General features: G+C 40.0%; 1 protein-coding gene across 1 annotated transcript in view; it reads right to left on the bottom strand.

Moving 5' to 3' along the window:
- LOC125458946 (transmembrane protein 182-like) overlaps positions 1-24345 on the bottom strand; it is a 36086-nt gene extending 11741 nt beyond the window's left edge. The window contains exons 1-4 of the mRNA XM_048544801.2: positions 24126-24345; positions 12497-12617; positions 11298-11390; positions 6549-6686 (exon numbers count right to left, since the gene is read on the bottom strand). Of these exons, the coding sequence (XP_048400758.1) occupies positions 6549-6686; positions 11298-11390; positions 12497-12617; positions 24126-24293 (520 nt within the window). The 5' untranslated portion in view covers positions 24294-24345. The remainder of the gene's footprint in view (positions 1-6548; positions 6687-11297; positions 11391-12496; positions 12618-24125) is intronic.
- Positions 24346-24674: the final 329 nt, after the last annotated feature.

Here is a 24674-nt window from a genome sequence, read left to right on the forward strand (position 1 = left end):
ATTTTTTCCAAGGCCATATTGTCAAAGCCATTCAAGATTCTGTACCTTTAATCAAAATACCTTCCTCCTAATCTCCAGTTGAAGCAAGCCTGGTCTGCTTAAGCTTTTCTCACTAGACAACCTATACATTCTAGGTAGCAATCTAGTAAATCTCTCTTGAATTGCCTCCAACATATTTGCATCCTTGGTCAAATAAGAAACCAAAGCTACATACAGTATTTAAGATGCGAGCTCACCAATACCCTGTGTAAATGAAGAATAACGTAGTTACTTTTATGTCCAATTTCCTCTCTACAAATATAGAGTCACATGAGCCTTCTTAATTCCATGCTGATTCCATGTTGTACCTCAATATTCTTTCTGTGACTCCAGTATGAGAACACACAGATACCTCCACAGACTTCCGCAGTAAATTTCCATTTGAGGAATTTTTTTGCTTTCTTTTTATTCTTCCTGCCTAAGTGAACAATTTTACACTCTTTTTCCAACATAATACTTCATCTGCCAAATGTTTGCTCATACACTCAAACTATTTCTATCTGCAACTTCTGTACCGCCTCTTCACTGACATATTTTCCTCCTCATCTTTGGGTCAGCGGCGAATGTAGCTACGATGTCTTCACTCTCTTCACATGAGTCATTGAGTCAATTCAAAACAGCTGATGTGTCTGCACAGACCCCTGCACAGCTCCAAGTGTCACATTGGAAAAAGAATCATTTTCGCAGACTTTCTGTTTTCAGTGTGGAGGCGCCAGTGTTGAACTGAGGGGAGACAAAATCAGAAGTCATATGGCACCATGTTATAGTTCAACGGGTTTATTTGAAATCTCAAGCTTTTGGGCCACTGCTCCTTCATCAGGTGAAATGATTTTCCATTGTCTGCCAACCAGTCAACTTTCTATACAAGCTAATATGTTACTCCAACTTGAAGAATTCTCACATTTAAGCAAAATCCTTTTGCTCCTTGTCAAATGTCTTCATGAAATCTAAGTATAACACATCTAGCAGCTTCCCTTTATTCACTGTGCATGTGACTTCTTCAATGAACTCTAATATTTGGTTAAGTATGATTTCCCTTTGACAACGCCATATTGAGTCTTCTGCACATTTTCTGTTTTCTAACTGCCCAGCTACAGTTTCCTGAACAGAACATAGAACATAGAATTGTGCAGCACAGTACAGGCCCTTCAGCCCACGATGTTGTGCCAAACTTTTACCCTAAACCTAAGGTCTACCTAACCTCCACCACTACCTTATACTATCACACATATGCCTAGCTAATAGCCGCTTAAATGTCCTTAATGAGGCCGACTCCACTATCTGCTCTGGCAATGTATTGCATGCCCCGACCACTCCCTGAGTCAAGAACCTACCTCTGACATCTCCCTGATATCTACCTCCTTTCACTTTAAAACTATGTCCCCTCATAAAAGCTACCTCCACCCTAGGAAAAAAGTCTCTGGCTGTCTGCTCTATCTATACCTGTGATCATTTTGTACACCTCCACCAAGTCATCTCTCATCCTTCATCGTCCTAAAGAGAAAAGCCCTAGCTCTCTCAACCTTTCCTCATAAGACCTTCCCTCCATTCCAGGTGACATCCTGATAAATCTCCTCTCTTCCTTTTCCAACGCTTCCACATTTTTCCCCAAATGAGGTGACCAGAACTGGACACAATACTCCAGATGTGGCTGAACCAAGCTTTTGTATAGCTGGAGCATAACTTCAAGGCTCTTGAACTCAATCCCTCTATTAATGAAAGCTAACACACCATACACCTTCTTAAGAAATCTATCCACCTGGGTGGCAGTTCTCAGGGAACTGTGAACATGAACCCCAAGATCCTTCTGCTCCTCCAAATTGCCAAGAATCTTTCTGTTAACCCTATAATCTGCTTTCAAGTTTGTCCTTCCAAAATGAATCACTTCACACTTTTCAGGGTTAAACTCCATCTGCCACTTCTCAGCCCAACTCTTCATTATATCAATGTCCCTTTGTAACCTAGAACAGCCCTCGACATTGTCCACACCGTGACCCACTTTTGTATTGTTTGGTCACTTCTGACACCTTCTACATGACTGATATTAATTTAACTGGCCTATGTTTTCCTATTTTCTACGTCCCTCTCTTCTTGGTGACAGGAGTTATATTGACTACTTCTTAGGTTCTAGTAAATTTTGGAAATTCAATGCCAAATACCATGCATGACCTCTTTTAAGACCCAGGATGATGTCTCTATTATTGGAATAAAGGTACAGATAACAGATTGCAAAGGTATGGTCACGTACTTTGCTTTGAACGAGTTGTGAAACTTCACTAGAGAGGCCTTTTCACATGAGAATGGAAAAAAATACACTTAGCAAAGCATTACTTGTATTTGAAATGCCGTGTGTAGTTCCTTACCCCGGAAATCAGTTCTGCTAGCTCCCAGTCCTATTTATATTTTACGTGATCAATAACAATATTCCCCGATTTGACACATGTCTGATGTATGCTTTGACTTACTGTTTACATATTTTTGTTCATTCCAGAGGTTTGAGCATTGTTGGCAAATCTGGCATTTACTACTCACTCTTCCATGCCCGTGAGAACTTGTTGTTGATGGGCCCTTCTTGTTCTACCAATAAGCTATGCTGTTCCATTGGAATTTCCAGGTGTTTTGACTCAGTTGTAATGATATATGAATTATTATACAATTCACCATCATTTACTCCATTTCTGAATTTCAAAACACTGAGTTATTACTTCTTTTATCTAAAGATTTACTTTTCTAAGAAGATATTTGTCTAGCTTAATAAATTTGTGTTTCTTTAAGGTTGGGAACACCTAGCAACTAAAATTTAATCAATATGCATAAATAACAGCTAAATCAGATTTAACTCTTTCACTGCTCCCTGAATCAAGAGGATCAGTGATGTCTCAACAGCTCCATGGAGAATTCCTTTGTTGTCATACTATTCCTGAGCACTCTCATATTGTTTTTATTTTACCAGATCTGGGAAATGGTCAATACAATGGTAGTCTAAGACTTTCCAGACTTTTACATATAACTCAAACATTTTGGTGTATTTTTAAAAATCAAAACAGTAATGCTCAGCTTGCAAAACGGGAGTCTTCCTAATTTGACTCACTAATCAGACATTTTACACATGCAGGTTTGAATCAGGGAAGAGACCTTGCTTGTTAAATTAATGTTCAGTAGACCTAACCTTATAGAATGTGATAATATAATTAGGTTGTTAAGGGTGAAGTGTCCACGAATGATCAGATTAGTATAGTTGTTTATCGATTATATTAATTATATTAGGTTAACCAGATGAATTAGACTGGTATGAAAAATGATCTTCTCCATATTGATGCCTACCTTTATTTCTCAATCTACCACTAAGTGTAGGTGAGCCATAGTTTCAAGTTATGCTATCATATATAGTTTTTAAATGAAAGTGCTAAGGCTGTAGGTGACCAGAAAAGCTGCATTCTAACAGATGATGTTGATGCAACATGCAACCTATGAGTCCTATCTTGGGCTCAAAATAACCATACACCATCATCGCAAACCAAACACGCTTCTGGATGCCGTTTTGCACCAGTCAATGAGATGTCCTGCATTAAAAGGGTAGCATCACAAGAAGGCAAATGATTTTCTGTGTTCAGTGAGTGTAAGTGTCATCATGTTGCTACCTTACACTCAAGATCCAGCACTCGGTCTAATTTTACTGCATCGCATGCATCTCATCAAGGCTGATGGACTATAACACTCGCTGTTGCTGCATCACGGGCACGGAGTGGCTCATCCCTCCAAACTGCAAGCCTTTCATGTTCTCTGCATTTCCCGTTTACTCGCTGGGACTACCTCCCCAACACATACATGCTCACAAACTGTTCTTCCATCCCACTCGATCCTCCCCTCATCTGGCCCATCCCACCCACCAGACTGATATCACGGAAGGATGTATCTGTAGTTCCTGGATTTCTTACCCTTGACATACAGGCCAACCCCCTGTATAATCTGACAAGCCATTAGGCTGACTGTGATGGCAACCCCTGACTGTCTGCAGCACTCTGTTGCCTCATTGCGGTCAGACTCCTTATTGACTTTCACACATTGCCATGCCTATGAGACCTTGGTGAGGGAGTGAGGGAACTGAATGCTTTGGTCCACAGGTCAGGATAGGGCAGAATTCAGGAAGGGGAGGGGTCCTCAAAGGGCCTATAAAAGAGATACCTCTTTCTCCCAACAGTAGTATGAGCAGTGGGAGAAACAGCAGGCTTCAAACTTGTCACACTCTTCTGTCTATCATGCGAAAAATTGGAAGAGCACTTGAGAGGTCCTTAAGTGTTCAGTAATTGGCCACAAAAGGTACTCCGAACAATTTATAGGAGTTCCCTGCCTGCCCTGCCTGTCCCTGGGAGATACTAACCATGGGTGTGCATGTACACAAGTCACCAAGATGCCAAAGTAGGTTAAGAAAGTGCCTAAAAAATGTGTACAAGGATAATGGATTTTATACATAGAGGCATACAATACAAAACCAAGAATTTATGTGGAATATTTATGTAATTCTGGCTGGCCTTCGATCGGATTATCGTTTCCAATTCTGTGTGCCACTCTTGAGGAAGGATGTGAAAGATTTAAAGGGATTGAAGGATTTCTGCTGTGTTCATCCAGCTCTACACCTTGTTATCTATGATAGACCTTTGAGTGTTTTCAGGGCTGTGAGCCTCATGAATTGGATATACAGTTATTATTATCCTTGGAGGATTACTGATGGTTGAGGGGAGAATTTATTGAAGTTTTCAATATTTTATTCATTTACAGAATATGAGTGTCACTGGCTAGGCCAGCAGTTTCCGCACATTCCCAATTGCTATTGAGAAGGCACTGGTTGAACTACCTTCTTGGACTTTTGCAGTTTTGAGAGTAGGGACAACCACAGTGCTCTTAGGAAGGGAATTCCAGCACTTCAACTCAGTGACAGTGAATGATCGGCGATATACCTCCAAGTCAGGATGATGTGGACCTTGGAGGGGTATCTACAGGTGGTGGTGCCCCTATGCATATGTTACAATTATCCTTCCAACTGACAGACATTGTGGCTCTGGAAACTGCTACTAAAGGAGCCTTAGTGAGTTGCTGCAGTGCATCTTGTAGATGGTGCACACTTTTGCTTTTATTTTGTCTCTGAAATTTTTCTGATCATCCTGAATGATTGAATTAAGCAGATTCTGATTGAACAAATCATTAGTCCATACATTGACTCTATTTCAAACAGTCTATTTTATTGGTTAGCTGAGAGTACAATAAACGTTATGTATTAGTATTAAAGTCACACAGAAATCAAATTGCAAACCGACCATGAGAAATTGGAAGGAAAAATTCAAATGTATAACCAGAGTGTATGAAGTTCAATCACAAGACAATTGTTGGTATAATGTTATAATGTTGGTAACTGGAAGTTCTGGATTAAGATACCAGTTTATAAATTAGTTTAGCCAATCTCAGACAGGTAATTTGGGGAACAAGAGTAACGGTGTGCGGTCTAAGAAACAGCATTATGCACGTGTTTGATGCACAGGCCAATGAAAATAATGGAATTACAATAGACTGAGAAAACAAGAAAAGCATCTTTTCTGTCCTTCAACATTCTCTTCAAATATTTTCTGCTGTCTCCTGTTTCTGAAAGGAGTTGAGACAGAATGAGTTATGAGTTAATAGGCCATGTTAATATTCTGATGTCCCACCCAACTGGAAACAGAGTTTCACCTCCTTCAGGAGGCTGTCTGACCAGATGGGTCTGACACAAATTTTGTAATTGTCTGGTGTTAATGTAATTTCAGCTTTCCTGTGTTTCTAGAAGGAGACTGTTTCAAAGAAGAGTCATCAGACAGCACTGCAACATTATAGCCTGGGCTTCAATGTTACCTTTGAGTGTGAATCCTTGATGGATAGAGACACTGAATTCACCCTAATGAGTGACCATTAAAGGCAGGAAATCTCCCTGAAAACATTTTTCTGAACTTAACGTTGATCCTTTTGGATCAATTGTTACCCTGTTCTAATAGATTAGCTGACTCAAAACAGATCAGTGATGTGCCTCAATGTAGTGTTCAATTGTTCTGTGTTTGATTATGTGAGACTGTTTACTATTGATCTTCACTGTGCTTGATTAGTTAAGCCTCAGTGTGAACTCTGAGAAAAGTGGACAAATTGTATACATTGTTTAGGCAGATGGAACTGATTTAGTTTGGGATTACGGTTGGCATGGACTGGTTGGAGTAAAAGGTTGGTTTCTGTGCTGTACAACCCTATAATTCTATATAAGCATGGAATGAACATTTTCAAACAGTATGAAGAATGCCTATTACAAACATAGAAATGGGGACATCAAAGATATATTGTATAAAATACCTCGGACTTACCTGGTGTTCAGAGTTCAGCACTAAACATTTAGATATCGAAAATATCCGAGAACAGTCTTTGAGTAACGAAGTCAAGGTTCATTACTTTGTTGAATACCTATACCCTGTGATTATTGTATAGTAACTTACCAGAAGCCAAAAGGAATCCACCTCCTAATTTATAGAGTTTGGCATTCACAAACGGCACTGCACAAACCAATAGAAATCCTCCGACAAGTGCAACAACTAGTCCCAGTACTATAAAAGCTGTCCAGAAACCTCGATACACTGTATAGGAGAGAACATGACAGTGAATTAATCCCGAGATAATGGGAACTGCAGATGCTGGAGAATCCAAGACAACAAAATGTGAGGCTGGATGAACACAGCAGGCCAAGCAGCATCTCAGGAGCACAATTAATCCTGCTGTTTATTTAGAGCTATCCATTTAAAATTACTTATCATTAGCTGATCTTGAACTGTTTTGGAGAAATGTAAGAATAAAGACATGCATCCCATATTTTCTAAGGTGCACTTGCTCACTCTGTTGTCCCATCTCTGTTACTTCATTCCTCTTTCGTGTTCCATCTCTCTCTCTCTCTGATTTCCACACAGTTCTCAGAGGGTGACATCTCACGGATGTGATTAGGCCTCTGGGTCACCGCTTTTTGAGAAGGCCATTTGTATCTTGTGTCACTCAGGTACTACATGGGCCGGCGGGTGGGCCTTCCTAAGATCAAACCAAACAGGGCCGCAAGGTTTGCCAGCCAGGAACTGCCAACTTTTCCGTAAGCAGAAAAACTACCAGGGAAGCCGTGGCTGTGCAACATTCCCAGATCACCTCTGACTGATGAGGAATTCAGGCACAGATAGGCAATGGTGAAAGGGGCCTGGTGGGAAGTATATCAGAACAGATAGAGATAGCGAGGTTTCAGCAGCAAGGGAAAGGGTGTGACTTTCAGTATTTCTATCCTGCTGAATGCAAGAACCCTCATTCAGGCCTTCAAATGAGGCCCGCTCTCCTCATCTCTCAGAAGCCCAAAGACAGCAGGGCCTTTGCTTCCTTCTTGCTGACTTCAGCATCATTGGCACTGGGAGGAGGCCTGAAGTGAGTTTCCTTTCACCTCTGAGTGCATCAATGGATGGCAGGTCACAAAGTCATACACGAGCCTGTTCACCACAAATGCAGTTGGGGTGGAGGGAGGAAGGTAGCTGAGTCGCCACTCAATATCACACAGCCTGATTAAAGTCTCTCCCATCCCCAGTCGAACTTGTTTTGGGAGAGTGCACATTACCATTTCTCTCTGACTCTCCGTTACTCTTTTCTATACATCTCACTTTCCATTTGTCTCATCTATTATTGTTGAATGGAAACTGAACTGGGCCAGCATGACAGCTGCTCAATATTCTGTGGTGTATATCTCAAAACCTGCTTACCATCTACAAAGCATAATTCAAAAATGTTGGAAAATAGCTCCACTTGCCTGGATGGGTAAAGCTCTGACAACACTCAAGAAGCCTGATACTGTGAAGGATTAGGCAGCCCACTTTACAAAGCCATCCCCACCTTTTACCATTCAGTCTCTTCACCACCAGTGCTCAGACGGCTGTAGTATCCCTAAGATGCACTGCAACAACTCACCAAAGCAATTTCCAAATCCGCAATCACTACCGTCTAGAAGGGAAAGGGCAGTAGAGACATGGATACACCACCACCGACAATTAACTCTCCAAGCTATTCACCATTCTGATTTTGGAACAAAATCACCGTTTCTTTACTGTCACAAGATCAAAATCTTGGAACTTCCTCTCATAAATATACCTACAACCTAAGGGGTGTAGCAGTTCAAACGGACAGCATATCAGAGCTTGCTAGAACAATTGCAGGCACGCAATTAATGCTGGTCTAAGATAGTGCTGCCCACATCCTGTAACAGAAATGAAACAAAAACTCTGCTTGCCTCTCACTCAATTTCTTCCTTCATTTATGTCTCACTGCCTCTTTTGATTGGATTGTGCCAGTACGTTGTGTGAGAGTTATGAGATGGAAGGAATGATAATATACTATCAGGATAGAAGCCCAGGAATACCCATCACCTGAGGATATTGGCAGCAGTAGGAATGGGTAGTGGCTTTTCTCCGCATTAACTAAAGGAGGGAAGCCAATTGACTGACGTATTGAGGGTAATTTTATCATAATGCTGTGGTGTTATTCTCATTGGGAAGGCTCCTGCCCCAAGGAGACACCATCAGCTACATTGTAGTGGCCTCCCAATGGCATCCTGAGTGAGGGAACTCCCTTTACAGAGGCTCCACATCCTGGTGATAAATGGCTGGCCCACAGTCCAGAATCTCCCTGCCTGTTCCCGCTTTTTCTCAGTACGGCTCAGGATTCAGCCATCTCCACTGTGTTACTGCCTCTCAATTGGCTGTTGCTGCTCCAATAGCCATCCACAAGGACCTCAGGACTGGTATTTGGTCCTGGTATTAGAACCTGTGGCCTAACCAGAAAGATTCCAGCCTTTATCTCATTTCTTTCCTCATATACTTTCTGCTTTTTTTCTTTTAGTTATAAGAATATAAGATGTTGTAGCAGAAGTAGGCCATTCAGCCCATTGTGTATGCTCCACTATTCAAAGAGATCATTGACAGCCCAATAATCCTCAATTCAACTTTCTTGCTTTTTCCTCATAGGTCTTGATTTCCTTACTGATTAAAATTCTGTCAGTGTCAGCCTCAAATATACATAATGACCCAGCTTCAACAGCCCTCTATGGTAAAGAATTTTACAAATTCACTAACTTCTGAGAGAAGAAATTCCTCATCATATCTGTCTTAAATGGGTAACCTCTTGTTCTGAGATTATGCCCTCTGATCCTGGACTCTCTCACAAGGGGAAACAACCTTTCCACATAAACTTGTCAAATCCCCAATGAATCTTGTGTGTTTCAGTAAAGTAGCCTCTTATTCTCCTATATTCCAATGAATACAGGCCAACTTACTCAAGTTCACCTCTTTAGACAGACCCTCAGACCTTGACTGAATCTTCTCTGAAAATCTTCCCAGTATTCCATCTATGGTCTGATTAGTATTTTATACAGTTTCAGCAAATCCTCCTTATTTTTATACACCATTCCCTTTGAAGTAAAGACCAATACTCCATTTGCCTTCTTTATTACCCACAGAACTTGGATGCTAGCTTCTTGTGGTTCATGGATGAAGACTCCCAAATATCTCTGTTCTGTAGCTTTCTGCTGTTTTTTCTCTATTTAAATGTTATTCAGTTCTCCTATTCTTCCTGCCAGAATATCTTGTCCATATACAGAAGGATCTTGATGTACAAGTTCACAGTTCCCTGAAAGTGGCAACAAAAGTGGAATAGGCAGTCAAGAAAGCACATAGCAAGCTTGCTTTCTTCGGTCAAGCAGAGAGTAAAAAAATTGGAAAGTCATGTGGCAGCTACATAGAACTTTAATTAGGTCATATTTGGAATATTGTGTACAAGTCTGGTCTCCATTCTACCTGAAGGATGTGAAAGCTTTGGAAAGGGTACAGAAAATGTTAACCAGGATATTCCCTGGTTTGGAAAGTATTAGCTATGAGGAGAAATTGGGCAAACTTGGTTATTTTTTTCACTTGAACATTGGAGGATGAGGGGTAACCTGACAGAAATTTACAAAGTTACGAGAGAAATGGATAGAATGGGTAGTTGGAGTCTTTTCCCCAGGACAGCGATGTCAATTGCTAGGGGACACCGGTTTAAAGTAAGTGGGAGAAAGTTTAAAGGAGATGTGAGAGGCAAGTCTTTTACGCAGAGGGTAGTAAGTGCCTGGAATGTGCTGCACGAGAATAATATAATAGCAACATTTAAAAAGCATCTTGACATATATATGAATGGTCAGGACAGAGATAGGAACTGTGTATGTTCTTAGTTTAGAAAGGCGTCATGTGTTGGTGAAGTCTTGATGGGCTGAAAGTCCTGTGCTGTACTGCTCTTTGTATTTTCCTATATTATATTTATTAAAATAATCAGTTTATAACCTTTAGCAGACTTGTTATGCTACCCTCACCAATTGCCTTCCCATCTATTTATAAGTTATCCGCAAACTTGGGGACAATACATTTATTTCCCTTAAAGGCATTAATGTGTATTATAAATAATTTTGGCCCCAGTGCTGATTCCTGCAGTTCTTATAGAGATCTGGAGAGTTCTTCAAGTCTGGTGGCTGGAGACATTATATATTCCGTCACTGAAAATAATGTTTCAAAATTCAGCATTAATCCTAAAATTTGCAAAATGAGAAAATTGAGAAGAATTAATTAGCTTCTGAGAGGATAATGTTGACAGTAAGTAAAATAGAAAGGACAATTGTGAGCTTTAAATTTTGCCAAAAGTATTGTTATGCCATTATATAATAATATGGCAAGGCAACTTGACAAATACTTAAATGTCTGGGAGATCAAGGAAAAATAGAAGAGGATCGTGAAAACTAAGTGATCATCAGAATACTGTAGGTGAGTGATTGGATAAATCAACCACAAGATATCTACTAAGTAAAATCAAAAACCACAAGACACTAGGTTATAGTCCAACAAGTTTATTTGTAAGCACAAGCTCCAAAAGCTTGTGACAGGTCTTCACATAAACCTGTTGGACTATAACTTGGTGTCGTGTGACTTCTGACCTTGTCCACCCCAATCCAACACCAGCAATTCCACATCATCCACTAACCAATGAATCAGATGGACAGACATTATCATGGACTTAACATATCAATCAAGTTCCAAAAAGCAACCAAACTGCCCCCCTTGCCAATAGAGAAAATGTAAGAAAGATGATATAATTGCCAATTAGAACAACGTACTGTTACCTAAATCTAATTATGTTTCAAAACTTACCAGCAGTACTGTCATATGAAGATATAGGTCCCATTGTGATTGGAAAAGGGAAAAGATAGCCATGGACACAGTACTTGGATGGGGGTTGGTTTGCTGCACAACACAAGATAATAAGAAGTTAATAACATTCTCCGAAAAATGCTGCAGATTTGTGCCTATGGAATAGATATTACTGAGTAGGTATCTATTTCATTCTTAGCTTCCTTTACGCAGATTGATTTGGCCAGAGTTTAGTCATTAACTGAGTGGGTTCTTATGGTCGTGTTTTGACTCGGACAACATGGTGACTGTGGCCTCTGAGACAATCAAACTTGAAGAATAACTTGGAATGAACTAATGCACCCAGTAAGCTACCACGCTCAAATTAAAGAGTAATTGGGCATCAGCCAAAAGCGGTGGTGCAGCAGAAACATCCTTGCTTCTGATTGGCCGCAGACTGAGACCAAAAGAAGATGTACCCCCTCACAACACAGCAGGAAGGTCACCCATTTTCCCAGTCGAGAATCCAGCCACATTTCGTACTGTCAAGGAAGATATTTGTGGTAGTAGTGAGTAAAAGCCCTTAATCAGCCATTGATTGACCTTTTAAGGTCCTTAATTTGTAGCTTGTTGACAAGGTTGCCAATGGGCCTTCTGGTAAGTTGGCAACAAGGGAATGAGCTTCTTGTCACCTTCTTTACCATTCCCAAGAAGGAACTACTGTGCCCAATGAGTTCTCGTATTGTAACAGCTTACATTTATAGGTCAACAACTAACAATTAAGGCTTTGGCCTGAACACATTTTCTTTGCAGATGCTACCTGAGCTGATAGTTCCATTATTTTCTGTTTTTATTTCAGATTCCCAGCATCGACAGTACTTTGCTTCCGTTTCATACAATCACATTGTATTGCTTCTTACATAGGTGTTGAATGTTGAAGATTTCTGTGAATAAATTGAATTCTCCTTTTCGTCTGCATTATTGCAGTGTTCACACTTCTGTAGTACTATGATATGCTTTAATACACCTGAATAAAGGTTACAAAACTCATCAAACTATTCATTTCAAGGCTTTGATTGATGAGTTGTAAAAAATCAAACGGGTCATTGACCATAGTGGCCTATATTTATCAATTGAGTGTCCTTTTTCAGTACAATGTATAATATACATGCGTGCACATCAATATCTGAAATTGATAACAGTGTACTGGCACTACTTACTGAACCAGAAATTCCAGATACTATCATGGGAAATGTCTTCAGTGAACCAGCAGCGCCAAATGAAGCCCTCATGGTGAAAGGTGATGGCCAATTTATCATGTCCTTTGAATGTTTGCCCATTCTACAAAGCAACATAAGAAATCTTACAAATAGGTACTGGACTATGAGGAGATTCAGTTCATAAACAAGATGGAAAGCAAAATTGTGTTCTTAACAGTTTAAATTCAAAGCATTCCTGCTACATACTGCAGTCAAATATTAATAACCACTTAAGGACTTCATGTTGGAAGCCAGGACATACAGCCATTATGACCCCAGTTGCTGGAAGCTCTGTTAACATGTGTGACAGATAGCATGCATGACAGATAAAAATGAACAAAGGTTTAATAGGGAGAGGAGGGGCCAGTTTGCTTGTTTAAGGGCACTCAGTATCTGATCAGGTCAAAAAGCAATGCAGGGATGCCCAATTTAGTACTTCATTCACTGCAGCCTGAATCAAAAGTGTCCTAGATAATGCCCACCGATGCAATATTGCTTGTTTTACTTTAGTATCTCAAGACAAATCTCTACCTGTCAAGTTCTGAATAAGATCACATAATTAATCAGAGTCAATGAGCAAAGGATAAATACATCCTCAGGGACAGGGTCTTGTGGCACAGTGGTGTCTCCAATCCTGGGCAGATCTGGGTGCAAGTCTCACTTGCATTGGATGTGAATCATAATTTGTCTGAATAGGTTGATTTAAAATAATTACGTAAGGGTTCCTCTAACAGGGTGTCTCTATCTCTGTGTCAGAAGGCCCAGGTTTGAGTCCCACTTCGTCCAGAGGTATGTCATAACACACCTGAACAGGTTTTTTTACAGGTGTTGGAAATGACAAATGATAAGTAGCTCATAAGAAAAGAAGAAATAAAAACTGAAATAGGCACCATTCCACCTTTAAATCTGCTTGGCCATTCAATAAAGCCTTAGCTGAAATTTTACACTTGCTCTATGTATTCAACCCATCCCCAAATTCTTTGATTCCTAAACAGCGCAAAAGTCTATCAGTCAGAGTCTTGGATATGTCCGTTGACTGATTGTCCACAGGAATCTGGGGTAGAGAATTTATCAGGTACATAGTTCTGAGTGAAGAAATTTCTCCTCATCTCAGCCCTCGTCCTGGCTCTTTGGCCATTCTAAACTCTCCAGCAAGGAGAAACATCTTCTCACTCCCTGCTTTCTGACAATGTCTCAGAATTTTTAAATGTTGATTGGATCATCTCCCATTCTTCTAAATACCAAAGAATATAGGTTCATCTCTCTTTGTAGGCCAGTCTCTCATGAACCTTAATTTCAACTCCACACAAACTAGTATTTTTTTTTCTGAGGTAAGCAGATCAAAGCAGTACAAAGTATTCCAGATGTACTCTCAGTAAAGCACTATATAATTGTAACAAGTCTTCTTTAATCTTACACAATGGCTACTTTGCAATAAAGGTTGCAGGACAGTTTGAAAGGGGTAATGCTTGATTGAATGCAAGAACCAACCACCATGATGATATCATGAATAATTTAGTGGGAGAGTAAAGTAGAATCTGGAAGGGATAGTGCTCAGACTAATTCCTCTCAAGAGTGTTTGTAATACTGTAGAGTCTGTTCTTATACCAAGTAAACTGTTGCAGAGATGGAATAAAACCTTTTGTTTAGACCAGAGGGTGGCTATGTACACACACACACACACACACACAAACACACACACACACCACACACACACACACACACACACACACACACACACACACACACACATACCAAGGCCAAGAGAATAGTGTGGGAATGGAGAGCCTAGGAAACCATAAACTCTGTCATTTAAAGCTGATAAGAAATTATGGGACATTTTAAAGAAATGAGAGACTCTGCTATCATACAGAAATGTTCACAGCTTCCGTTGGAACCACAGAAGTGTGGGAATCCTCCAGTAAGATTTGAAAAAGAACAGAAAATCCTTCCAGAACAGAAGGAAATGACAGAAGAACCACAATCAAAATCAAAATGCAACATCAAAATCTTGAAAGAACAAAACACATTTGATCAATTGAGAAAGCCATGCCACCAGAAAGTATGTTATCAGAAAGATTTGATTTTCCAGGCGGAACAAATAGTACACAGATTGGAGTCAGCAATTCTTGAGGTGTAGAAACATTTCTAAACAAGTCAGAAATTGAAAAGTAAACTCATTTCTATGCACAATTAGGAGTATAGTAGATGGTGTTAATACATGCCATAGTGGTAAAATAAACAGACGCATTTGAAGAGATACCGAAAGCCGTTTCCAATTATTTTAATCTGAAGACAGATAAAATTCTTAAAAGGAAAAGATTTAACAAAAGAATGCAACATCTTAGGGAACACATAAGGGATCTTATTAATGATTTAGCAAGGGGCTGTGGCCATGGTGACATAAAATCAGAGCTGACTAGAGAAAACTATTCAGATGGTGAGTGAATCAGAGGTTTGGAAGAGAAAAAGCTCAAGGTTAAGATGAACATTTGGCACAGGAGATTTTTGGAATCTGTTCAATTCTTATGGTTTACCATCTCTAAAGACAAATTTGAAAAGTTGATGTAGTGGAGAGTAGGACAGAAACCAAGTATCTTGTCAGTCTTTGCCAATAATATGGAGCAAAGAAAGGCAACACAAGTATAAATTGAACTCAGGTATTAAAACCAAAGCTTTTATTGTTGAATAGCAATAAGAAGGTGAGATGAACCAGGACTCAGCCACAGAAAAGCAAAAGACTAAAGAACTTCCCATAGAAAACTGTAAATTGGTTAGAAGTTCAATCTTTTTCTCAGGGGATATCAGTGACCCTCACCAAAAATGTTGACACACAGTCATTTATGTCATTACGCATCTCACAAATTTCAAGTTCAACTCAAGAGCAAAAGCTGTACTAATATCAGATTATGAGCCTCACTTATTAAAGTCCAATTTACAGCTGACAGACTAATGTTCTTCCTTGGTGTCAAGCTTGTTGAATGTTATTGGAGCTGCGCTCATCCAGGCAAGTGGGGACTGTTTCATCACACTCCTGACTTGTGCCTTGTAGACAGTGGACAGTCTTTCGCAGTTGGGAGGTGAGTTACACACTGAATTCCCAGCTTCTCATCTCCTCTTGTAGTCACAGTAATTATCTGGCCAGTCCAGTTCAGCTTCCAGTCAACAGAAATAGTCAGGATTTTGACAATGCAGGATTTACACCAATGGTGACATCACTGAATACCAGTGATGATTAGATTTTCTTTTGTTGGATATTCTCATTGCCAGGATGTTGTCCAGGTCTTGCTACATTTAGACCTCTTCAATCGTCAGTGAACATCCCTATTTCTCACTTCATGATGATGAAGCAGCTGAAAGCTATGTTAAAAAGAAAGGCACACATTGCGTTCAAATCTAGAGGTTTCAAACTTTCTGCAGAAGTCTCCAATTGTTAAGACCTGAGCTAATATTGTGAATGGACAAGACAGATTGTAAACTAAAATTTGGATTGTAAAATCTTTTTTTTATAGTTTTAAGATGTGAAGAGATGAGATGTGAAGGCTCACTTAGGGCGCTTGAGGGCTACGAGGTAGCCAGGAAAGACCTAAAGAAAGAGCTCAGAAGAGCCAGGTGGAGACATGAGAAGTTGTTGGCGGATAGGATCAGGGTAAACCCTAAGGCTTTCTACAGGTATTTAAGGAATAAAAGAATGACAAAAGTAAGATTAGGGCCAATCAAGGATAGTAGTGGTAAGTTGTGTGTGGAGTCAGAGGAGATAGGGGAAGCACCAAATGAATATTTTTCAACAGTATTCATGCTAGAAAATGACAATGTTGTCGAGGAGAATACTGAGATACAGGCTACTAGACTAGGTGGGATTGAGGTTCACAAGGAAGAGGTATTAGAAAACCTACAGAGGGTGAAGATAGATAAGTCCCCTGGGTCGGATGGGATTTATCCTAGGATCCTCTGGGAAGCCAGGGAGGAGATTGCCGAGCCTTTGGCATTGATCTTTAACTCGTCATTGTCTACAGGAATAGTGCCAGACCACTGGAGGATAGCAAATGTGGTTCCCCTGTTCAAGAAGGGGAGTAGAGACAACTCTGGTAATTATAGACCAGTGAGCCTTACTTCAGTTGTTGGTAAAGTGTTGGAAAAGGTTATAAGGGATAGGATTTATAATCATCTAGAAAAGAATAAATTGATTAGGGATAGTCAGCACAGTTTGGTGAAGGGAAGGTCGTGCCTCACAAACCTTATTGACGTCTTTGAGAAGGTGACCAAATAGGTAGATGAGAGTAAACCGGTTGATGTGATGGATATGGATTTCAGCAAGGCGTTCGATAAGGTTCCCCACAGTAGGCTATTGTACAAAATGCGGGGGAATGGAATTGTGGGAGATATAGCAGTTTGGATCGGAAATTGGCTTGCTGAAAGAAGACAGAGGGTGGTAGTTGATAGGAAACGTTCATCCTGGAGACCAGTTACTAGTGGTGTACCGCAAGGGTCGGTGTTGGGTCCACTGCTGTTTGTCATTTTTATAAATGACCTGGATGAGGGCGTAGAAGGATGGGTTAGTAAATTTGCAGACGACACTAAGGTCGATGGAGTTGTGGATAGTGACGAAAGATGCTGTAGGTTGCAGAGAGACATAGATAAGCTGCAGAGCTGGGCTGAGAGGTGGCAAATGGAGTTTAATGCAGACAAGTGTGAGGTGATGCACTTTGGTAGGAGTAACCAGAAGGCAAAGTACAGGGCTAATGGTAAGATTCTTAGCAGTGTAGATGAGCAGAGAGATCTCAGTATCCAGGTACACAGATCCTTGAAAGTTGCCACCCAGGTTGACAGGGCTGTTAAGAAGGCATACAGTATTTTAGCTTTTATTACTACAGGGATCAAGTTCCGGAACCAAGAGGTTATGCTGCAGCTGTACAAAACACTGGTATGGCCACACTTGGAGTATTGAGTAGAGTTCTGGTCACCGCATTATAAGAAGGATGTGGAAACTTTGGAAAGGGTGCAGAGGAGATTTACTAGGATGTTGCCTGGTATGGAGGGAAGGTCTTATGAGGAAAGGCTGAGGGACTTGAGGCTGTTTTCATTAGAGAGAAGAAGGTTGAGAGGTGACTTAATTGAAACATATAAAATAATCAGAGGGTTAGATAGGGTGGATAGGGAGAGCCTTTTTCCTAGGATGGTGATGGCGAGCACGAGGGGGGATAGCTTTAAATTGAGGGGTGAAAGATATAGGACAGATGTCAGAGGTAGTTTCTTTACTCAGAGAGTAGGAAGGGAATGGAATGCTTTGCCTGCAACAGTAGTAGATTCGCCAACTTTGGGTACATTTAGGTCGTCATTGGATAAGCATATGGACATACATGGAATAGTGTAGGTTAGATGGGCTTCAGATCGGTATGACAGGTCGGCACAACATCGAGGGCCGAAGGGCCTCTACTGTGCTGTAATGTTCAATGTTTTATGTTCAAAGTGAACTTTTTTTGAAACATATAGTGTTGCAGATTTGTTTCTAATAGTAAAAGTTTATTGCGCAAAGAAATCCCAACAACACTCCTTTACCATACTCACATCAGACTGAATTCCCTTTTCTATCACAGCATTGCTCAACTGTAGCTTCAATTCTGCCATTTCAAAAATCTGGTAGCATCTTACTTGAGTCTTCACATAATTAAGCTTAAACTTTTTCAGCTTCAGGATTGTGATAAACCACTTTTGGTCTGGAACTAATGAGCTAAACGCCTTATTCTGAGGTAACCTGGTTCTTAACACTTCAAAGCTATCATCTTTTTTCAGCAGCAACTGCCCTACACATCCAGCCACAGCCAAACCTCTCCAAACTATAACAAACTGTTTTTCCAAGCTGTACATTCCCATAAGCTAAAAAAAAACCTCTGCAACTTCTTAACTGAAACCTGTTGTATTATGCTGTTTATTTTGTTTGTTCATAAAAATTAGCTGAAGTAAATAAATTCCCATTAGCTTCGTAGAACTCTCTTTCATGATTGTTATTTAAATAAATCAGTGTGGGTACAGAAATACTGACAAGTGGATTATTAAACCCCTCCCTAGGCACAGATCAAGCCCAATCAAAATCCAATCTTCAAAATAATTAATATTAAAATATATAGAAACCATTATGGTTTTTATTAAGACTTTTGATATTACACAGTGGATAGCCACCATTGCAGCTAAAGAATCTACAGACTTCAAAAATACAAATGGCAGTACATAAAAATAAAGACTTAATATCTCCTTTGTTGTCAGTCAAATAAGTAAGGAACAGAGTCTTGTGCAGGCGAAAGGGGAGCAAAAGAATTATTTTTTGATTGCTAACCTGGGACAGTTACAGAACAAGTCAATCCAGAAAAGTGTGGCAACTAGCTTCTTTGTGGTTTCACATTGCACAATTTTACATCTGTGATGCATTTTCAATCCTGGAAATGCTTTTGTTACCATGCTGCTTTTTCAAACCCTAGAGGTTCTTTCACACGAATCTGGCATCTCCCCATCTCCATGTGCTGTTTGCAAATGAAAGTGTTCCCATCAGAGACACAGAACACGTTCCTTTTTGTGCCTTAAAGCTGCCCAGAGTGTAAATGAGGAATGGATCATGAAATTTCCAACATTCAACGTTTCAGCCATCCCTATTGACGGGAGAAATTGCCTTCTTTGGCAATTTTATCGCATGCACATTACACAGTTCTGTTACTGCCACTTTGTGAGCAATAAGAATTTAGCATATCAATGGAACATTTCAAATTACAATTGGACCAGTAAAAAGAAATTGGTTAAGACAATAGATAATATGAGATGTGATGAGGGGTAAGAAGTGTTAAAACATATTAGCGGTCAAAGACTGGTTGGCCAAAGCAGCCACTAAATGGGTGCTGCGCCTGATAAGAAACACTTGTTTAGATGTCTGGATTAACCAAGTAATTTTCCAGTTAGTTGGTAATTATCATGATTTGAACCTGCCTGCAGGACCTGAAACTGTCAATTAACTGCAAGTATAGCACACTCGAGCACTGATTAGTCTCAGGTTTCCTGGACATGGAGCTGTGACCTACACGCACTCTCCCACTGAGACTGTTAGAGTATGGTACTGTAGTTAGGAGTAGAAGGATGTCTGTGTGGTGTCAAGAGAAGGTGACAATATTCTCTGACATGACACCGAGAGAGAAGGTGTTGAAGAGGTGGGAGGGAGTTCATAAAAGCAACTGATGCATAAGTACGGGGGAGAGGATTTTGGTGTGATGACAGCCAAATAGGATATTGCTCCAGTATTCTCTCAGGCAAAAAGATAGAACTTAACAAGCTGTGACAGGACATGACCAAAGAAAGGTCATGTGTGGGGTTTGTTTCAGTATTTAGGGAAGAGCAATAGTTGTTCACTGGTAAATTAGTAATGAGATTCAGGATATATTTTAGAATGGAAAGGTTAGAGAATTGTATTTTGCGATTTACAATTCATAATTATTCTCAAAAAGGATTTGATAAATTGTTGAATAAAAATTGTACATTCGGGAAGGACAAGGAAATTAAACTAAGTGCATACTTTTATGGTGAGTGGGCGTTCACCTGATACACAGTATGGTCACCTTTGCAATGCCCTTCATACTAATTCCAGCTGAGTACCATACTGAACAAATAATATAAAATTATCTATTCATTTTAGATATAAAGTTATCAGAATAATAATCAGAGGGTTAGATAGGGTGGATAGGGAGAGCCTTTTTCCTAGGATGGTGACGGTGAGCATGAGGGGGCATAGCTTTAAATTGAGGGGTGAAAGATATAGGACAGATGTCAGAGGTAGTTTCTTTACTCAGAGAGTAGTAAGGGAATGGAACGCTTTGCCTGCAACGGTAGTAGATTCACCAATTTTAAGTACATTTAAGTCATCATTGAACAAGCATATGGACGTACATGGAATAGTGTAGGTTAGATGGGCTTCAGAACGGTATGACAGGTCAGCACAACATCGAGGGCCGAAGGGCCTGTACTGTGCTGTAATGCTCTATGTTCTATAGAATGTAGACTAGCAATATAATTATACAACTAGTTGGCTTTTCATGTGCTTTCTCCATGGGGAGTAAAATCATTGTTAAGGTCAAACAGGACTAAGGGAATGGGAAAATCAGACGCATGCGAGGGGCGGGTCTGTGGGTGGAAGGTGAGAATGAAAAAGATTGAACCCCTGTGGAAGTTGGAGGTGAAAACAGGGAGAAAGAAAATTCCCTCTAAGTTGCAGGGTCAAGCAGGTGTGCAAAAATATGGAAGTTACCACATCAGCTGGAAGTATTTGGAATCTGCAATTTACTGTCCCAGTGCATAAAATAAAAAAAGGACACCTGCCCCTAAACGAAGTAGCTGCACGCAAGATAAATAAATTAGAGTGTGCTTTGGTATGGTCGTCAATATTCTTACTAGATGTTGAGAGGCCAATGTTATAGGCTGCAATGTTGCTTCATTTGGGTAAATATGGCTGAACACGGATGAAACAATGAAGAAAATTCTTCCTCCTGAGCATGATTGCTCGGCTCTATCAACATGGAGAGCAGTTACTGCAATGTCCAGGCCAGCTTTTCAAACTGAACAGTTGTATAACTCTAGCCTAAGTAATAATAATATATTTCTGAAGAGCTGAGAACTCCATCAAGAATTAAAGTACGTTTGGGAATTATTGCCAGGAGTGACTGGTCATCATCTGATTATTAGTTAGAGAAAGAGAGCAGGGGCCTGGGTAGTTATTCAGATTGGAGCTGGAAACTCGTGTTCCAAGAGTTTATGATGATTTGGACTTTGGGGAAAAAAAAGTTCTGTGTGGATTACAGCTAACACTGAAGAATGACGGTCCAGAACACAGGAAGACTTTAGAAACATTGTAAATGAGGCAATTAAGTGGCAAATAAACTTCAACATTGGTAAGATGTGAGATGTTGCATTTTGATCAGAAAGAAAAGAGAAGCCTCCAATTTAGAAAACAAGCAATTGAATGGAATAGAAGAGCAATGAGCTCTGGGGATGCAGGAGAACACATGGTGAAAGAACAGGTAGAGTAATTCTAGTGTTAAGGTAATTGATGTATTTCTAGGAATATAGATTTCAAAGTTAGTGTTAATGCGCATAGGAACTTGGTCAAGTTCACACTTGTGTTACCGTGCACAATGTTTGTCTACATATTATAGAAATGGTATAGAAGGATTCAAAAAAGTGCAAAATAAATTGACAAAGATTGCATTAGAACTTTGTACTTATTAAGAGTCAACGGATAGAGTATATGTATTTTTTTTATTCATTCATGTGATGAGGGCATCACTGACCAGGCAACATTTATTGCCCATCCCTAATTGCTCAGAGGGCAGTTAAGAGTCAACCATATTTCTGTGGGTCTGAAGTCAAATGGAGGCTAGACTAGGTAAGGATGTCAGTTTCCTTCCCTCAAGGACATTAGTAAGTGGGATGGGTTTTTACCTCCATTGATGGTCATCATTAGATTATTAATTCCAAACATTTATTGAACTTAAATTCCACCATCTGTTGTGGCGGGATTTGAACCTAGATCCCCAGAATATTATCTGGATCTCTGGATTAACAGTCCAGCAATAATACCACTCCACCATTGCCTCCCCTGATAATGATCTAGAAGAGGTCCAAAAATGGGTTGGATGGGGAACTGAACATGGACTGAACGCAACCAGCCCAGCTTATCCCCTCCCCCCACTGCATCCCAAAACCAGCCCAGCCTGTCTCTGCCTCCCTAACCTGTTCTTCCTCTCACCCATCCCTTCCTCCCACCTCAAGCCGCACCTCCATTTCCTACCTACTAACCTCATCCCACCTCCTTGACCTGTCCGTCTTCCCTGGACTGACCTATCCCCTCCCTACCTCTCCACCTATACTCTCCTCTCCACCCATCTTCTTTTCTCTCCATCTTCGGTCCACCTCCCCCTCTCTCCCTATTTATTCCAGAAGCCTCTCCCCATCCCCCTCTCTGATGAAGAGTCTAGGCCCGAAACATCAGCTTTTGTGCCCCTGAGATGCTGCTTGGCCTGCTGTGTTCATCCAGCTCCACACTTTGTTATCATGGGCTGAACATTTATGCTTGCGGAAGATTTTAAAAACTGGAAGCCATGAACAAAAAATAGAGACTCAAAAGTCCAATAGGGAATGAGGCATTTCTAAGAATGGATGAAAATTGTCACCTTAGAAAGTAGTTGTGGTAAATAATTTAAATGCTTTGAAAAGGAAATTAGATGAGTACATTAGAGAAAAGAGAATAAACTGCTACACTGAGAGGCTAAGGCAAAGAAGATGGAATGTGAGGAGAATCATGGGGATAGAAACACAGATTTATTGGCCCAAATGATCTGGTTCCATACCGTACATCCAATGTAAATTTTATTCAGTTTAAGCATTAGGCTGTACATATTTCAGGAAAGGGTTCCAGATGTAACAACACAATCCACATTTGGCACTCATCTCAAAACCATTTCATTCCACTGCAGCTGCAATCATTGGTTTGAGGGCCTAATTTCTGACCTTTGGAAACCATTCATGGTTTCCAGTTTCCAAAACAACAAATGAAGCCCCATTAAAAATCTACTTGAAATTAGGAGATGTATCAACTTACCTCTAAAAATTAGCTGGGGTTTGTATATACCAAATATGCTTTACCCAATGCCCCAGCTGCTCTCAGTAGCTCTACATCTGGTAAAGTACTTTCACAAGAACTGAATCTGTGTGATTACTGCGTTTATTGCCAATTCTTGTCAGGACCCTATGTTGTATAATCTGCTAGAATACTATCCAACTGTAGGGAATCAATCTGGAGAATTAACAATGAGTTAGTAACAATTAAACTGTATTTATAATATTTTTTATGTTGCAGTCAGTGTTACACTGACCTGTTGCTACTGAAACTATAGAGCAGATTGGCATTTTTTTATATACTTCACAGGCATTCCTATTGCATTATGTTTCACATGCTACAATAATTCCGTTATAAAATAATTATCCAGGTCTCAGAAAAGAAACAGGAACACCCCATTTTGCAGCCTTGGGAAGACATGCACAAGTCTACCTTTTATAAATATCTTTCTAAGGAAATGCTGAATCACTCTTACAACATTTTAAAGATTTTCCCTCAAGTGTTCGTATTCATTGCAATCTTAATTGTTGAGTGCTTGGCTATTTTTTCTGACATGCCTTTATATCTGTCTTCAGGAAATTAAAAACAATCACAGGAATTAAAACGGCTTCCATGTTTGCCAATCATAGACGGCAGTGCAATTGTTATCTCAATATTGAACAAAACACTGAAATCAACAAGTTCAGATCTCAAACATTTACTGAAGCAAGTATCAAATCTGGAGACCATCAGTTTAGGATATTCCATAATGGTGCTTAAAGTGGCCATCCCTCTTGTATGAGCATGTGAAAATGAAGTTGATTTACCCCATTGTGTCATTCTACAATTATAGTCCCACCTCCTTCATTATGCTTTGCAAAGTTGTCATGATTTTGCTGTCTGACCATTGGGCTTAGTGACATTAAACACAACTTGAAAACTGAAAACCTCAAAACTCACCAGTGTGGCATCTAACAGCTTGGACATGGCATCCTCGGCATGGTGTTCATATATTTCACAATTCTCAGTTGCTAGGAGCCAGTAGTCCGTCCCAAATGCTACTAAAAACAGAAGCAGCCCAATAGCTCCAACAAGTCCTGCTACACAAGCAATTACACTGACTTTCATGGTCAAGTTCAACTTTATGCATGGAGTAAAGTTTTTAACTAGAAGATCTGAGTATGTATGTGAGCATGAGGTGGCTATTTTAAGAGACAGATCAAATTATTCAGTAACTGGTGTGCATTTCACAGGGGCATGGCCCAACAACTATTAAAATAGATGACCTTGCCAGATAAATATTTGAAATAAAGACAAAGTGTGACCATTTCTACAACAAGGGATTACTTTGTACAATATAACTGAAATGCTTCCTTTAAAGTTCATGCTGTAGAGGTATTTTGGAAGCTTGAGGCAACAATAGTGAGGAAAACTGGTCTAGGTTAGATAGAATGGAATATTTCATGAATACCAGCGCTGCAAGCCAGTTATCTGGTTCCCATGTGTGAT

This window comes from Stegostoma tigrinum, chromosome 15, assembly GCF_030684315.1.
Source record: "Stegostoma tigrinum isolate sSteTig4 chromosome 15, sSteTig4.hap1, whole genome shotgun sequence".
Classification (NCBI taxonomy): domain Eukaryota; kingdom Metazoa; phylum Chordata; class Chondrichthyes; order Orectolobiformes; family Stegostomatidae; genus Stegostoma; species Stegostoma tigrinum.